A 17,847-nucleotide genomic window follows, 5' to 3' on the forward strand; every position below is an offset into this window, starting at 1 on the left:
TAGCAGAAAGATGGTGACTTTCAATTTTACTTTATATAACTGTACATTGTTTCTATTTGTTAAACTGGATACATATTACTTTCACAGTCAAAAAAACTAGGAATAAGTTTTAAAGTCCAATAACATCTCTTAATAAGCTATTTTAACTATTAAATTTTCCTCTTTGGCTCATAAAATGGTAAAATCATCTACAAACTCTTTTGTTTGCATGTTCTCTAAATGACATTTTCAAAGTACATATTCCTTGATATAATCTAGCTTTCTATACATTTTATGTATATTTTAAATATGTGTCAAAACAATGATACTTAGTTTATGGAAAATGTCACAATATCCTAACTACTGAAAGCAGCCCTTAAAGACAAACTTATAAGCCAAATCAGACTTACTTTTCTTGAGAAAAAGTCTGACTTTTTAAGTCTCTAGCTTTTGCTAGACACCCCTCCTCCCTTTTGAAATAATCCTTGTTGGGTGACTAAAAGGTCTTGCCCACCTTGAAAGTTTTCACACCCTGGGGCAATGCACCATAATTACATTCTCTTGGGTAAGAGATATGACTTTTGTTTCCGAAAAGGTAAATAAATAAGGAGAATCTATAGAACACCAGATACTTTCTCAAGCAGATGGATTTTAGGAAAGAACACAAATGGAAACTGGAGATATAAAAATTGTCTGCATAGTACCTACCCCCTAGAAATTTTTGCTGGTCTTCCAGAAGTACCCAAGTTTCCTCTGAAGACCAGTAAGGGAGGAGCTTTTGACCTTTCCAAAGGACTGAGAAGAAAACAGTAATTGGTGACCTTCACACCCTAGTTCACTACAAGGAAGGAGTACTACCTGACTGGTGAGTTTGAAAGAAGGAACTGAGCGTGTATGACTCAGCTCATTCAGCCTTGCTTTAATGTAGCTAAGCTGCCTGTCCTCAGGATCCCTATACTTTCTACATCTCTGCCTGAGCTCCAGTGAGGGAGGCCTGGGGTTGATCTGTTTTGCTGACTTTCAAGAAATAAATAGCTAAGTGTAAAGGGAAGAGAAGGAGTAGAAAGGGGGGTGAAGGGTGTGCCAAAGAAACATTTTCAAAGCAACTGTGGCTACAGATAGATACTAAGCCTCTCCAATTTAGAATCAGGAATAATAAAACTGATATTTCATCTATATTACATCTGTATGGAAAAAAAGCCAGGAAATAGATTTGGGGGGATAAAAATAACAAGTGAGGTTTAAGACTTTTGGCTCGGCCAGATGAATTATTAATTTTGCTTGATTTTTAAAATGTGTCCAGTGGTAAGAAATAATTGTGATTGGTATTCAAGAGGGGGGAAGAACTTTTAAAAATAGAAAAACTAGGGCTTCCCTGGTGGCACAGTGGTTGAGAGTCCACCTGCTGATGCAAGGGACACAGGTTCGTGTCCTGGTCTGGGAGGATCCCACATGCCGCGGAGCGGCTGGGCCCGTGAGCCATGGCCGCTGAGCCTGAGCGTCCAGAGCCTGTGCTCCGCAACGGGAGAGGCCACAACAGTGAGAGGCCCGCGTACCACAAAAAAAAAAAAAAAAAAAAGGAAGACCAAATGAGACTTTTAGAAAGGCATATATCAGGCAGAAGACGACAATCAGGAGAAAGCAGCTTCAATGGGAGAAGAGTTTCATAAAGGAAGGCAAATCAACACTGGTAAGTATCACAAAGTATCAGTAAGGACACAAGTATGAGATGTCTAATCTTATTCTGGATTTGGCAATAAGATGCCATTGGTGACCTCTGCCATAGTTAGTTCACTGAATTAGTGGAGAAGTAAGCAGCAAATGGTCCTGGATGGAGAATTACAAAGAAAAGTAGAAAAAAAGAAAAAAGAAAAGTAGAGTCAACAAGACATAGATTATTCCCTTAAAATATTTAGATAAGGAAACAAAATACTAAATTTGTGGTAAGGTTTCATTAGGATAGTTAACTTCATGAAGTTGTAGAAAGAGGGTAGGAGTTAATGAAATAGCAGGCACTAAAGTATGGGAGAGGTGGTAATAACTGATACAAGATCCGAAGGAGAAAAGATGAAAACAGAGTATTTAAACTGTGAGACTCGAGTAAGTCTGGAGGTGCAGGTAAACAGGGTTAGAAATTCAGCCTACATTCTATATTTTCTCACAAGGTACATGCCCTAGACCTCATTTCACTTACCGGGGAACTGCTACATGTTTGTGAGCATATGTGGGGGAGGGTAGAGGTTTTGAAGAAAAGAGTCAAATTGCAGAATAAATAACCTCATTGTGGAAAAGGAAAGAAAGGGCACTAGTCCAACTGATTTTTTCTTTTGTCTGCAGGATCTTAGTTCCCCAACCCAGGCCCCAGCAGTAGCGAAAACACTGAGTCCTAATCACTGGACTGCCAGGGAATTCCCTAACTGGTGATTTCTAATTATAGATTCAGGAAACAAACTGATGTTTGAGAGTTAAGCTTTTTAAGATGAGAATTTAAGGATTCAGGGGAAGGCAGTCCAGACTAAAGAAATACCATGTGCAAATCTGTTTTTTTCTTTTTTTGGCCGCACCTCGAGCCACGTGGGATCTTAGCTCCCTGACCAGAGATAGAACCCACACCCCCTGCATTGGAAGTGCGGAGTCTTAACCACTGGACCGCCAGGGAAGTCCCCCATGTGCATATTTGGATACAGTTATGTGAATGAGATATGTGAGGAGTAGAAAACCATAGTGAGTGATGAGCCTAGAGAAGACAGGAAGAGCCAAATGTTTTAAATTTCCCATGCAGACAATGAAGACTGAAGGATTTCGAGTAGGGAGTAAAGGCAATCATATCTGTGTATCAGAAACTATGGGAACTGGAAAAGTTACACTGGAATAAAGAAGGATTAAACTGAAGGCAAAAGATGACAGAGGCAAAGGTATTTATAGACAGACTGTTAAGAAGCCTACTGCAATACTTCAGGTGAGAAGTGATAATTTAGGAGAGGATGGAACAGAAGACATAAAGAGACTGCCAAAGCTCAATTAAAGGTCATGATGATGATACTGATACCATTAATATTTAGGGGGTTAATATGTGCCAGATACTGGATTAAGTTAATTTACTACACTAACTTATTTGATGGATATAGAGAATGCGGAGCAAAGATAATTGAGAATCTGAAAACTACATCAAGATTTCAATTATTTCTGAATTCAGTAGTGGTATCAATAACAGAAAAAGAGGTCAAGGAGTACAGGGGAAGGGAAGGGCAGGATCCAGCAAAATTTTTTTGATAACTATGTACTAAGCATGGTTCTAGTCTCTTAGGACTAAGCAGAAGACAAAATATCCCTGCCCTCATGAAGCTTATGAAGCTTACACTTAGTTGCTGGGGGAGGCACACAGACAGCAAACGTAATACATTATACAGTTTTTTAAAAAGGTGTTAAGTACAATGTAAAACAGGAATACTGGAGCAGAGGAAGAGAAGTGTGTGTATGGGGACATATAGGGGAACATGAAGGTGAAGTTTAAGTAAACATTTAAAAGATTTGAAGTATAGCAGGCAAAGAGAACAGTCAGTATATAAGCTGTATGTTCAGGTAGGCCTGGAATGTTTAAGTAGGTCAGTCTGGTTGAGAATAATAGAAAATGACTTTCAGAGAACATATCAGGAGACTTCATCACCTAAGGTCCCACGGGGCATTTTAAAGACTTTTTATCTTTTACTCTGAGGGAAATGGCACTGTAGGGTTTTGAGCAAAAGAGTGATTTGATTTAACTGATATATAGGATCACTCTAAGTGTTAAATAGAGAACAGACGGCAGAGCAATGATGGAATCAGGGAGACCAGTTAAATGACTACTGTGGAAATACAGGTAAAAGATGATATTAATGACTTGAATCAGGGTGAGAAGTGATAAATAGTGACTAGGATCCTTGATATAGTTCTAAGGCAAAGGTAACTAGATTTTCCAACACAATGGAGGACAGAGAGAAATCAAGCATGATATCGATATCTTTAGCCTGAGCAAATTACAAGACAGAGTTGTGGGTTTGGAGTGGGCAAAGATCAGGAGTTCACATTTGAACATAAGTATGAGATGTCTAATTAAGTATCCAAAAGGACATGCTGAGTAGCTAGCTAGATATAAGAGACTGGAATGTAGGGAAGAGGTTTGGACTAAAGATATAAATTTGGGATCAGCTAGTATATATTTAAAGGTAAGAAGCAGGATGAGATGACCAGTGGATAAAGAAGATCATGTAATAAGCTAAATGACTTGCCAACTAAGAGGAGAGAAGAGGAGGAACTAGAGATACAGAAGGAACATTCAGAAAGATAAGAGAAAAACCAAGACTGTGTAGTGTAATGAAGGCCAGATAAATAGAGTATGTCAGGTGTTATTAGGCTTAGTAAGATAAGGATAGAGAAGTAATCACTGGATTTAGCTAGTGAGAGTCCCCAAAGACCGTAAAGGCATAGTTTTGGTGGAGCTGTAGGAGTGAGAGCCTGGTAGGAGTAAATTCAAGACAAAAAAGAATTGGAATACCCAAAATAGACAAGTTTTGCTGCAAATGGGAGCAGAAATGGGCTTGTAGCTGAAAATGGGGGGGCGGGGAGGTACGTGTTGGAAAAATCAGAAGTTTTTTTTAAGATTGGACAAAGAAGCTTATATGATGATGAGGATGATCCAGGAGAGGGGGGAAAATGATATAGAAGAAAAGAAAACTGCCACAACAATTTTTTTTTTTTTTTTTTTTTTTTTGCGGTACGCAGGCCTCTCATCGCTGCGGCCTCTCCCATTGCGGAGCACAGGCTCCGGACGCGCAGGCTCAGCGGCCATGGCTCACAGGCCCAGCCGCTCCGCGGCATGTGGGATCTTCCCGGACCAGGGCACGAACCTGTGTCCCCCGCATCGGCAGGCGGACTCTCAACCACTGCGCCACCAGGGAAGCCCCAAAACAATGTTTTTGAGTAAGGGATGGCAGACAGAAAATATGATGTAGTTCACAAATGGAGGGATTGGTTACAACAAGTTTATCTAGTAATTGGTGGGAAATATATGGGTACAGGGCTTGGTGGGTTGGGGAGATGGGGTAGGGGAAGTCTCTGGCAGTTTTCTTCTGGTGCTTCAGTTTTCTTACTGAAGTAGCATGCAAGGTCATCAGAGGTTGAAGAAGAGGATGTACCAGAAGTCGCAGGATAAAGGAGAAAGAACTAATGGTCTAGGAGAGTGGGAGAGTAAATTAAACTAGGGAAATATATAGTATGACTACTGGGAGGCATTAAAGGGTTCACTGTCACACATTTAAAGTAAAATTAGTCATCAAGGTTGAATGCTTTTTTTCCTTAGACACCTTTAATTACTAGGCTTCAATAAAGAAAAAGGAGAAAGAAAAGAGTAAGGCCAGTGAAGGGTGGTACGATAAATGGATCTTACAATTTATTGGTAGACAGAATGTTTTTAGGCTTGCTGGAGGTAGAATTCTAGAGGGAGTAAAGCTGAAAAGACATGAGGTGATAATCAGAGAATGAAATGTATGAAACTGAGATTGTGAGGTGGGCATATTAATAGCTTCAGTGGTGGCAAAAAACCCAACTGAAAACATCTATTAGGAATATTTTAAAAATATACTGTACATAGCTCCCTAAAAGATTATGAAAGTTTACAAAGAGAAAAAACAGTAAGTGATAAAGTAGAGGGGTAAAACATTAAAAATGCAGACCAATAATACCCACTATGGATTCTAACAGCCCAAAACATAACCTAGTTGTTCATGTCCTAAGAGAACAAGATATTAACTACCAGAGTATTCCACAGTTAGACCAGATGAACTGCTCTAGAGCATGGACTCTTCCACATAGTGTTTGCTGCATAAGGATAAGGGAATCTGGTAAATATAATGAGCAGTATTCTCAGCAGCAATTTTTATAAACCTATTAACCAACATTTTCAAATTAGAAAGGTTGATCAAAGGAGCATTTTTACACAAGTTACCCATGCAGAACATCCAAGTTAAACCAGACAAGACCACTCCAATGATATTTCTAAATCAGAAATGGTGGAGCCAGAATGTACTGAGCCTCAAAAGACAAAACGGTGTATTTTTCCAGATGTAAATCATACATTAAAAATAGTGAACCAAACCCTAACACATCTCAATCTGATAATTTTTCAAATAGAAATAGAAAGGGGCTGGAGTTCAGGAAAGAACAGTCTCGTCCACAGTCTAGAATTCTATGTACCATCCCCATTCAATACTGTTTATAAAGTATCAGTCCATGCAGAAGAATTTGCATCTAATTAATTTTTGATTAACAATTAATACTGGAAAATAGGGCTTCCCTGGTGGCGCAGTGGTTGAGAGTCTGCCTGCTGATGCAGGGGACACGGGTTCGTGCCGCGGTCCGGGAGGATCCCACATGCCGCGGAGCAGCTGGGCCTGTGAGCCATGGCCGCTGAGCCTGCGCGTCCAGAGCCTGTGCTCCGCAACAGGAGAGGCCACAACAGTGAGAGGCCCACGTACCGAAAAAGAAAAAAAAAAAAAAACTGGAAAATATGCAATGACATTGAAAGAAATTCCTTTTGAATTGCTTTAAATCTGAGGCTCTGAAAGCATGACCATCTAGGTTAAGAAAGACTGGCAAGAATTCAAGGAAAAAACACTTATGTATTGCTGATGGTAGTAGGAAAATATTCTGAAAGTATCAAATTTAAAATATACTGACCTAAGTGAAGAAACTTACTCCATAAAAATAAAAGCACCAAAATATAAAGAAACATGTATAATGATGTTTATTGCAACATTATTTGTAGTGACAAAGCTGGAAACAAACCTACTATGGAGTATATTATGCAGTTATAAATCACTATCAGTTGACAATATTCTTCACTTATTGAGAGAGGGAAAAGCAAGTATTAGAGTAATATGTTCGCATGATTCTAATTTTTAAAAAGTACAGTTTTCATATACATGGATATTTATTTGTTCAACAAATGTTTACTAACATGCCAGGCACCATTTTGTAGTTCATACAATCTAGTGGTAGAGAGAGACAAACAAGCTAACTAAGTAAAATACAGTATTTAGAATATTAGAACATGAAAATAAAGAAGGGAAGAAGAGTAGGAAGAATGTGAAAGGGAGACTAAAATATGAGGCAAGTGAAGTGACATTCAAGGCAGAAGGCATAGCAAGAGCAAAAAGGATGGTCATTATGGATAGAGCAAAGTGACCAAGAGAAAGTAGTAAAATAAGATCAGACAGGAGTAAGAAGTGGTGTGAGTGGGCAGAACATGTAAGGTCTTTAAAGGTTTTAAAGGTCAGAAGTGAGGACTTTTAGTTAATTACCATACCAGGTTTTGAACTTCAGTTACCTTACAATGATGGCGTATGCTGTTCTTTTAGTTATCTTTGCATAGTTCACAGTTTAAACTGAACACATTATTGTAATAAAGAAAAAAGAAAATAAATCATTGAAGACATGCACAATAGGACATTCCTAAAAGCTGCTTCTTGACTTTGATTCACAGGTATGCAGTAAATCTCTAAATGTACTTCATGTAACGTATAAACAACAAAGGTATGAAACAATTAAAGATTTTATTTAAAAACAGATATCTATGTCTCAGCTATAGAAAGGATGTCTTCTAAGATTTATAAAAATGCAAAAAGAAACAATATTATGAAATAAATTAGCGATTCTAACATATAAAAATGAGAGAGTAATGCAAAAACAGGATATTATAATATTATAAGGAGAAAGCACTAAAATGTAGGTTGACTTCAATTAAGGGAGGAGAGGAAAGCAGGGAATTTAGAATTAAAAAAAGTGGATTTAAATCTTAGCCTAGCTTCGGCAAGTTACTTAACTTCCATAGATTCAGTTTCTCCATCTGTAATATGAGGGTAATAATATTTCTTACAGAGAAGACTCAAATAATACATATTCTGTCATACAACTTGGCCCTATTATATCGCCTGGTATTTAGTGAACATTAAATAAATATTTGATGAAACTGAATATTAAAAATAGGTATAGTTACAATAATTATAACCATATCTGTTCTCAATGTGTTCAATTAAAACTTCAAAGTGGCCAAAAAAGCTAATTTTCATTTGATCAGAATCTAAACTAGAAAGTTTTTAAAATGAAGAACCTCTGGGGCTTCCCTGGTGGCGCAGTGGTTGAGAGTCCGCCTGCCGATGCAGGGGACACTGGTTCGTGCCCCAGTCCGGGAAGATCCCACATGCCGCAGAGCGGCTGGGCCCGTGGCCATGGCCGCTGAGCCTGCGTGTCCGGAGCCTGTGCTCCGCAACGGGAGAGGCCACAACAGTGAGAGGCCCGCATACCGGAAAAAAAAAAAAAAAAAAAAAGAACCTCTGATTTTAAATATATTTTTCAGAATACTGTATTTTCACATTGACTTTAGAACAAAATGTTTAAAATAATTCATACTTTCTTTATGTGAGATGAAATATATAGCTTAACAAAGTCAGTAAGTCTAATTAAAAAGAATGGACTTGACTCAAATGAAAAATGTTATATATACAATTGACCTGTGAACAACACTGTGCAGGCCCACTTTATGCGGATTCTTTAAAATGAATAAGTACTACAGTACTACATAATCTGTGGTTGGTTGAAATCCAGGGACTTGAAACTGAAGATATGGAGGGCCCAAGTATAAAGTTACACATTGCTTTTCAACTGCATGGGGGGGGGGTGCCCCAGCCCCCACTATCACTGCATATCCTTTATAAATCTAAAAAGTATATGTTAAATTTCATAGCATTTTTAACCTGTTTTAAAAAGATGAAATATGGCAGAATATATATTCCATAATATTCAATACCAACCAATTCTTTTCCTACTATTACATTATAGAGTACAGTTATTGATAGGAACAGAGAGTAAAGAAGCAGCTATGGGACTGCCCAAACTGTACATTGTTTGGAGTATTTTACTCCCCATGGGAATAAATGGGAATGATACTGTAGTGTGCCTGAAAGAGAAAAATACAAGAGAAATCATCCATTTAAAAAGGTACACATTAAAGGGCAGGAAAGGAATAAAGAGGAATAAAGACACAGACGTAGAGAATGGACTTGAGAACACGGGGAGGGGGAAAGGTAAGCTGGGACGAAGTGAGAGAGTGGCATGGACTTATATATACTACCAAATGTAAAATAGATAGCTAGTGGGAAGCAGTCGCATAGCACAGGGAGATCAGCTCCGTTGCTTTGTGACCACCTAGAGGGGTGGGATAGGGAGGGTGGGAGGGAGATACAAGAGGGAGGAGATATGGGGATATATGTATATGTATCGCTGATTCACTTTGTTATAAAGCAGAAACTAACACACTATTGTAAAGCAATTCTACTCTAATAAAGATGTTAAAAAAATAATAGATATACAATACATTTCATGCATTTAAATCGTACAATTTTATAAAAATAAAATAAAATAAAAAGGTGCGCATTAAACATTCCATCAACTGGTCGTATTTCACTAGTTGGTCATGGCTTGGTAGTGTATGCCTTCCTAGTGTATTTGGTACTTCTGATAAATCCGCTGGCAACAAATTACAAGGTCTAGGATCAATGAAGTACAGAGTTGGATGGGGATTAAGAGAACATTAGTTGAGATAATTGAGCATTAGAGGCTAGGTTCCCTGACTTGCAGATCAATGCAATTCCTACAATAATTTTGTTAATTCGATTATAAAGAAAACTATTTTAATGATATAATGATGTTTAAAATACTCATAATCCTCTCCACTATCTGAGCCAAACTTGGAGAGAAAAATCATGTACATAATTTAAAGCAAAACCAAACCAAAACAAAAAACCACAGATTACAAATTAGGAGGAAGAGAAGCTGAAAGGAAAAAAGTAGGTATTTTTCATATGTAAAGGTTACCATTACCTTTTCCAAGTCTAACTCCTCTAATAAAATGCTGGCATTTTTGTTTGCTTCAGCAGCCTGTCTATCTTTGGCTTGTACTATCGACTCCATACAAAGGTGGCACTTCTTCAGCATCTCCTAAAATGAAAAATTAAGATGTTTCCAGACTCAAAAAATTAACATTTAGAGAGATTCCTGAAAACATGAAAATATTAATTAAGGTACTTGAATGAACATAAGCAATAAAGATCAGTAGTAAGGCAAAAAAAGAATGCAAATAAAAACATAATTTAAATGGTATATTTTTAAAAATACATTAGCAAAGAGCCTCTATTGTTCTTCAAAATAATATCCATTTGACTGGTACTAAAATTATTTACTCCTGTTATTTAAATATAAGAAAGCATACTATAAATAGAGCTGCAATAATCTGTCAGCTGGTTAATGGGCTAAAGGAAAAAGTCAACATCAACAAAAAAAATAGGTTTAAAACAATTTAAAATACTTATTTGGCAAGAACTGTTCTCAAATATTTAAGCTTTGTTGCTATAACTTCTTGTGCTGGAATCATTCATAAAAAGCATGTATTTATAGACATCTCAGTGATTTCATTCTTAGAACATACAGTTTTTGACAGGAAAGGGATATTTCCCTATTAAGACAAAAGCTTTATTTTAAATCTCTGCCCCCCTTCCATAAGGGGTATCTAGGAACATTAATTGTCATAAATGAATCTAGAGGCAGGCAAGACAGTGGATTAGCTATTTTAATAAAACTTATGGGAAAAAGCTGTTCACTATCATGTGATAACTGCTGAGAAAATTAAAGACATTTTTAGATTTTCAGAGGCATGTCTTAGGATTTTATTCAAATATTTTGATCTCAATTAGAATTCTAAAGGGATTTATTTTTCCTTACTTTCCCTGCAAAAATCCTAGCAAATTCATTCTTAAACTGACAGTTACTCCAACTTTTATATTATGTTGAACATGTTAAGAGTTTTCTTGACCATAATTAAAAGTACTGTGTTAATTTTTGTTTAGGTATAAAAAAAATCCACTGACTTGTTCCTCTCAGAAGAGATATCTGTCTGAATAGATTACAGCACTAATGAATAGTAACAATAATTTGCTTTAGATTGTTTAGTATTTACATTAAAATTAAATTAGCTTAAGTACTATTTAAAAAGATAAAGTAATTCTAAAACAGAAAATGTTTTATTACTTCATGAGGTAAGTAAATCATCTGAAGAGATTCTTAAATATCATACTTCATTCCCAAATCCTAGATAAATGAAAAGTGCTATGTACCACACATTATTGTTCAAACTAAGACTTTTTTTATCTTAGTGTGGAATATACATATATATGAAAAGCCAAATGGGATCCCAAGCTCATATAATGGGGATGAATTTAATCAGTATATTACCTTATCAGTGATCGTTGCTATGTATCTCATACATTCAGAATCTGATGGAAACTGATTGACTTCTTTGACTAAGTAGCGCACCACCTTCACATGACCCTAAAAAATAGATATCAGTGTCAGACTGAAAACAGACTCTATCAGGATTCAGTAAATCTAGTCTGTCTTAACTAAGATTCCATTAACATTAGTGCCACAAAATAAAGACTTAAATTGGGTATTATTCGCACTTTAAATGAAAAAGAGACAGGCTTCGGTTCTAATAAGTTAGATAAATCTACATTGTTCATTTTCATCCTACCCTCCAAAAAAAAAAAAATACAGAATAACCTGACCTAAAATTCTAAACCATTCTGAATTTAAAAAAACAATAAAGTCAGTATGAAGAAATGCAGGATACGTGTGAAAGAAAAGAAAAACCTCATCTTTTTTTTCCTAGCTAATTCATTAGAACTGAGTATCGTGTTTCAATTTTAAGCATTAAAAGAGTAGAAATAACAATTTTGATCTTTCTTTGAGATAAAAACTGAATGCATAGCACTATACTAGGTAGTGCAAAAGAAATAACATACACTTTCCTAAGGCTTGAGCGATGATTATATTATTCACTGTAACACAGTTCACTAAGTTCAAAATCTTTAGACCAGCCTTCAAGAGGCTTTCTACTTTCTCTAATCCACACTATTACTGACACAACACATATAAACGGATGAATAAACATCTGTTTATATTTAGTACATTTCCTCTATTGCATTTATTTCTTCCTTCTCATCTGCATCCTTTTGAACTATCCCTATCTTTTAATGAATAGCTTAAATGCCATTTGCACCTTTCCTTGATATCTCACCAACACTTCTACAGTATTTAAACTATTTATATGGGACAACTCATACAGTTACCTGACTTTGTGTGTGGATCCCTGATTATTACATTTTGTACAAAAAGCAACAGTTGGAATCTGTACAATGTAATATGCCAACAATTACAGTTGTACATGGTAGGTACTAAGAAAAATAATGGAATGAATACAAAGAGTATAAAAGATAAGTGCCTTTCTTAAGGAGCTAAGTCTATTTGGAAAGATGAGATATATGCATGTTAGATGTTAAGGTAATAACAATATATATTTGTCAAAATAAATGATAAAGATAATAATGAATTGTAGAATTTCTACAACCTTTAAGAGATCAGATATCTCAATGTGAGCTCAAATGGAATGGGAAGAGTTTCTATAGAAGGGGAGATTTACACTGTACCCAAAGAATGAGTAATTTTGGAAGAATGAGGAAGGACATGGGCATTCCCAAGATGAGAACAAAGGTGCTATGGGAGACAATGACAAAAGATCAAGCAAGGAGAAGACTCCACATTAGGGACTCAATGGGAGATGAGTTCTAAAAGCACTAGATTGGGCTTTGAATAACAAACTAAGATTGGATTTCAAAGGATTACAGAGACTGGGGAGACATGAAAAGGTACTTGAAGAGGATACTAACATAGTGAAATGGTTTGGATGATAAACTTTATATGCTAGCTTGCTGGGAGAAGAGGTAGGTAGCCACTGAGAATAAGTTTGATTAGCAAGGAAAAAAAAATTCAGAGAGTCAGTGGGAAGCTAGTCTAGAACACCCAGGGAGGAGGTGGTATAAAGAACAAGAGTCAGAGAGAATAATAAGAGAAAAAGGAAAAGATGATTTTTTTACAATTTATATATTAAAAATTTTCAATACAACAAAGTAATTTGGAATCTATAAGAGATTTTACCTACGTGAATGACAAAACTCAAAATTATACCTACAGAATGACAAAACTCAAAATTATAATCCCTGGAATAGTAGTCTGGCTTCCCCAATAACAAATCAGACCTGCATTTAAGAGATCAACCAAAATATTAAATCAAATTACTTATACACAGTTCTGTGCTATGCATTACAGAAAGTTTCAGTTTTACAAAATTTATTTCTACTTCTGAAGGTTTCAAATACTGGCAGCTGAATTTTCATTTTTCCTTTTTTCCTAGAAATTAAAGTGAATAATTAAAAATGAAATCAATTTAAGCTAAACTTTTCTCTGCTGTGCTAATACAAGAAAACACTCATTCATAAACAAGTAATTAATTACTTAGTTGGATTTATATTTTGTGAAAGATTAAGATTGCAACTAGATTTTGAAAATACTATTCGAACAACTTTTTAAAAGTTTACTTAGCTTTGACTTCCAATATGGATACTATTAATGGCTTTTCTGGCATACCTGTATCTACCTTTCAATGTTGCCATCAGAGTGATTATTTGCTTATTATTTTACTGCTTTCATCACTACTGTTAGATCGTAAAATGAGAGTCTTTAGTGATAATTAAATTATGCACTTCCTAGCCTAAGTGAAAAATATCCAAGTGACTGAGAATGAAAGACTTCTACCTTTCTAAATGCTGCCATAAGAGGAGTTATCTTGCGGTTATCAGCTGCATCCACATCTGCACCTGCTTGCACCAGTAACTGAACCACATCAAGGTGTCCACCATTTGCTGCCAGCCACAATGGAGTGTTCCCCTTCTTGTTACGTACATCAATGTGAGCACCCCTAAATGAATGACACAAATATCACTTTTAAATGAAATGACACAGATAATAAAAAAAATCAACTATGAATTTTGTGAAAATATTTTGTAAAGGAAAAAATTGTTTAAAATATATAGGACTAAAATATATTTCTCTAACAGAATTACATTACAAAGAATTTCCAGTCATCAAATTAAAAGCCACTGAATCAAAACTAATGATATATCAATAATTGCTTTTCTTATTTTAAAAATAATGACTCTTTGTGCATAATTCTGAGCTTAAAATGCTGAGAAAATGTAAAATTTTCTTTAGTGAAAAATAATGGTACATCCTGTTAATATCATAATATATTAAACAGTATCCTAGAGCACAAACAGTATCCTATGAGGTGATTATATCTTTCAGATTATTTGTATTCATGTATTTATATTATGTGGCTTCGTAAAAGAATGAATCTTAAAATAACATGAAGGTTTAGCACTCAGTGGGCATCATGGTAGATAAGACTCATGGTAAATAACTAGTTGATAGTAGCTACTACTAATTACTACTGTTAGGACACCATGCAAAAGTCTTTCAGACTGTTAAAGTAGGAAATCTAATTTAGCAGACAAGCAACTTTGAAAGACTGGCAAGTAACTCCTAAGTGACTGAAAACAAAAAATATCCTGGACTCTATCTCATATCTTGAACAGTTCCATAACTGTCTCTTAAAAGCCCTAATTACAGAACAAGAAAATCAACAATGAAGCCTTAGATTATTGCCAGACTTACAAGACTTAAGGTGATATCTTTGCAAAACTGTGTGGGAGATGTGAATATGGATGACAATAGATGGATGTTCAAATAGCTTATTATAGTACTTTAAAAGTGTATACACAGACAAAAAAGGAAGAAAAGAAGTATTTCTAGATTGCACTGAAATATATTAAACAATGCAGCATAGCTCTGGATGGGTGGAAAATAATAGAGATAGGTTTAAAACATAAAAAAATACACTGCAGTTTATAGAAGTAATCACATTTGATTTTTTAATAGTTCAATTTGCACAGAGAGTAGTAATCACTAGTAATACCATGTTCATATATGAAGGGTATGGTAGCATCATACCTGCCAATGAGAAGCTCACAGAATTTATAATGCCCTTTATCTGCTGCTATGGTTAAAGCTGTATCTCTCGAGGAGGGCACTGGAGGGGCATTAACATCAGCACCTTTATCCAAAAGAACTCGGCCCACCTCTGCATATCCACCAGAGGCAGCTTCCATTAGCGGTGTGAGGCCAGTCTAGGTTTGGTGAAAAATAAAAAACAACACGTAAGAGACCAGAAAGTACTAAAATGTTAAAGAACAACGATCTGGGGGAGCAATACGGTACAGCTGTTACAAAATTCACGACTAAATTTCAGCACTGACATTGCTAACCTCTCTCAGTTACAGTGAGGTCTACTGAAAGCAGATGATTCTACCTAATGTCCATTTGTTGGTAAAAATTTTAAGACACATGTACTTGGCATATAACTGGCACTTAATAAATGCTCCCTCTCTTCTCTTTCATTATACTACATAGTTTTCAGCTGATAACCCCAATGTCATTATTACCTATAAAAATCTATTGCTGAGGTATTTCAAGAGTTAATGCTTAACTGAGTCATACAGAATGATTTGTTTATATATGTAAGAGATAAATGTTACTACAAAGTACTAGAAGTATAATTAGCATATTGCCAATGTACACCTTAAATGTCAAAGCAATAAACCCATGGGTAAATCTCAGACTTTTTCTTACCTTAGCTCTGTGTTCCACATTTGCTTTTCTATCAAGCAGAAGACTAACCACTTCAGTTCTTCCTTGGAAGCAGGCTAAGGTAAGGGCAGTGTTCCGATTGGTTTCTATTTGAGCATTTATGTCAGAGCCCATGTCTAACAGGAGCTTAACGGCAGCTGTGTGCCCATTCATAGCTGCTAACATCAGAGGAGAAATGCCCAATTTGCTACCAGTTCTGGGGGTGGAAGTATGGGGAGAACAAAGGGAAAAATATATTTTTTATTTTTATTTATTTATTTAAAAAAATTTTTTTTTATTTTTTGCGGTACACGGGCCTCTCACTGTTGTGGCCTCTCCCGTTGCGGAGCACAGGCTCCGGATGCACAGGCTCAGCGGCCATGGCTCACGGGCCCAGCCGCTCCGCGGCATGTGGGATCCTCCCGGACCGGGGCACGAACCCATGTCCCCTGCATCGGTAGACGGACTCTCAACCACTGCGCCACCAGGGAAGCCCAATATATTTTTTAAATGTCCCAGAAAAACTAGATGATAATACAGAACTCTATCTTAGGATTTAAGATTCTTTATTCTGCAGAATTATTTAAAATAATCATTCTTCTCAGCCCTACTAAATCTTTGAGATATTACCAAGACTACACTACAAATCTTTTACTACCCAGAACTAGAATACTTTCTGTATCTCGTTCAACATAATGACTTGGGCTGAAAGTGATAAATTATTAAGTCATTATTAAAATGAACTTTCCATTCTAAAGTATATACTTGCTTGCTAATAAAAACATAAGACAGATGTGTTTACGTTTATCATAAGAAATAAAGTGATAATTTTTTCAAGTTCTATGTCAACAATTTTAAACACTTAAATTTGAATTCTAAATTTGTAATGAAGGCATTTCCTAAATATGGCATTAAAAAGTGTGCTACAAATATCTTTAACATAACACTCTTAAGGGACTTGGAGAGAGAGAATAAAACTTGCCTAGAATTAATCTCAGCTCCTGCATTTAGTAATATTTTGATAATGTTCACATAGCCACCAGAAGCAGCCAGGCTTAGAGGTGTGTAATCAGAAACATTCCTGTGCTCTTTATTTGCCCCTCGAGCTAACAATAGCTCCACCACCTGGAAAAAGAAAAGGAAAAAATGTGTTTTCTTCTTATGGTGAGACAACTTGCAAGGTGTATATTTCTGATTTCTCTTTTTTTCTGCTTTATTGTATAACAAAAGAAGGGGAAAGTCATTCATCCTTTGCACAAAATCAGTCTCAAATGAAAGCAAAAGGTCTTAGAGGCCGATAAAGGAATCGTTTCTCAAGTAAAATCCATTTTGGAATCTGTTGAAATGGCACAGTGTTTTCATTGAAAGATCTTGACCTCATGTGTTCTTGTGCAATGCTGTTTTGGAAATTAGTATTTCTGTATTATTCCACCACACAGTGGTAAAACAGAATAAGATTTTTTCATTTATACATGTAAATGTCCTTAAAATATTTTTTAAACTTAAAATCAAAAACTAAATGTTAAAAACATTTTTGGAATAAAGCTAACACTTATCTTCCCCCAACATTTTACCATAAAAATTTTTAAGCACACAGAAAAGTTGAAAAAAATTTACAATTTACAATCATCACCTAGATTCTACCATTAACATTCTCCTCTACTTACTTTATCACATTTATTCGTCTGTCCATCATTTTTTGATGCATTTCATTTCTAAGTAAATTGTAGACACCTGCAATTTCCCTTAAACACATCAGCACGTGTACCATGAACTAAACTCTTACTTGCTTTTAGGCTTTTTAGGTTTTTTTTAGGTGAAATTTGTAACTTTCAATAAATGCACAAAACTTAAGTGTATATTCACTGAGTATCGAGAAACGCATAAACCTAATTTGTATCGAGAAACGCATAAACCTAATTTAAATCTGTTATTTACTCATGTTCTTTCTCAGTCAATCCTACCCAAAGATTAGTTTCATTTACCATAGATCTTCATATAAATGAATCACAGAGTGTTTGAAAGTCAACTGTGTGTATTGCGTAGCATTCCATTATGTGAATGTGCTGCTTTATCCCTTCTACTGATAAACATCTCTACTGTTTCTAGTTTTGGGCAATTCTGAATAAAGTTTCCATGAACATTTCTTGTGGAAATATATTTTCATTGCTCATGGGCTCCACCTAGCAGCAGAATTTC

At 35.7% G+C, this 17,847-nt stretch overlaps 1 protein-coding gene across 11 annotated transcripts in view; it reads right to left on the minus strand.

The window, feature by feature from the left end:
* ANKRD17 (ankyrin repeat domain 17) overlaps positions 1-17,847 on the minus strand; it is a 162,282-nt gene that overhangs the window by 31,644 nt on the left and 112,791 nt on the right. For all 11 annotated transcript variants that reach the window (XM_027087542.1, XM_027087541.1, XM_027087540.1 and 8 more), the window contains 6 exons: positions 16,631-16,773; positions 15,652-15,865; positions 14,974-15,149; positions 13,720-13,882; positions 11,302-11,397; positions 9,895-10,011 (listed from right to left, as the gene is read on the minus strand). In XM_027087542.1, the coding sequence (XP_026943343.1) occupies positions 9,895-10,011; positions 11,302-11,397; positions 13,720-13,882; positions 14,974-15,149; positions 15,652-15,865; positions 16,631-16,773 (909 nt within the window). The remainder of the gene's footprint in view (positions 1-9,894; positions 10,012-11,301; positions 11,398-13,719; positions 13,883-14,973; positions 15,150-15,651; positions 15,866-16,630; positions 16,774-17,847) is intronic.

This window comes from Aethalodelphis obliquidens, unplaced genomic scaffold (genome assembly GCF_003676395.1).
Source record: "Aethalodelphis obliquidens isolate GAN/ISIS:26980383/991018 unplaced genomic scaffold, ASM367639v1 scaffold59, whole genome shotgun sequence".
Lineage (NCBI taxonomy): Eukaryota > Metazoa > Chordata > Mammalia > Artiodactyla > Delphinidae > Aethalodelphis > Aethalodelphis obliquidens.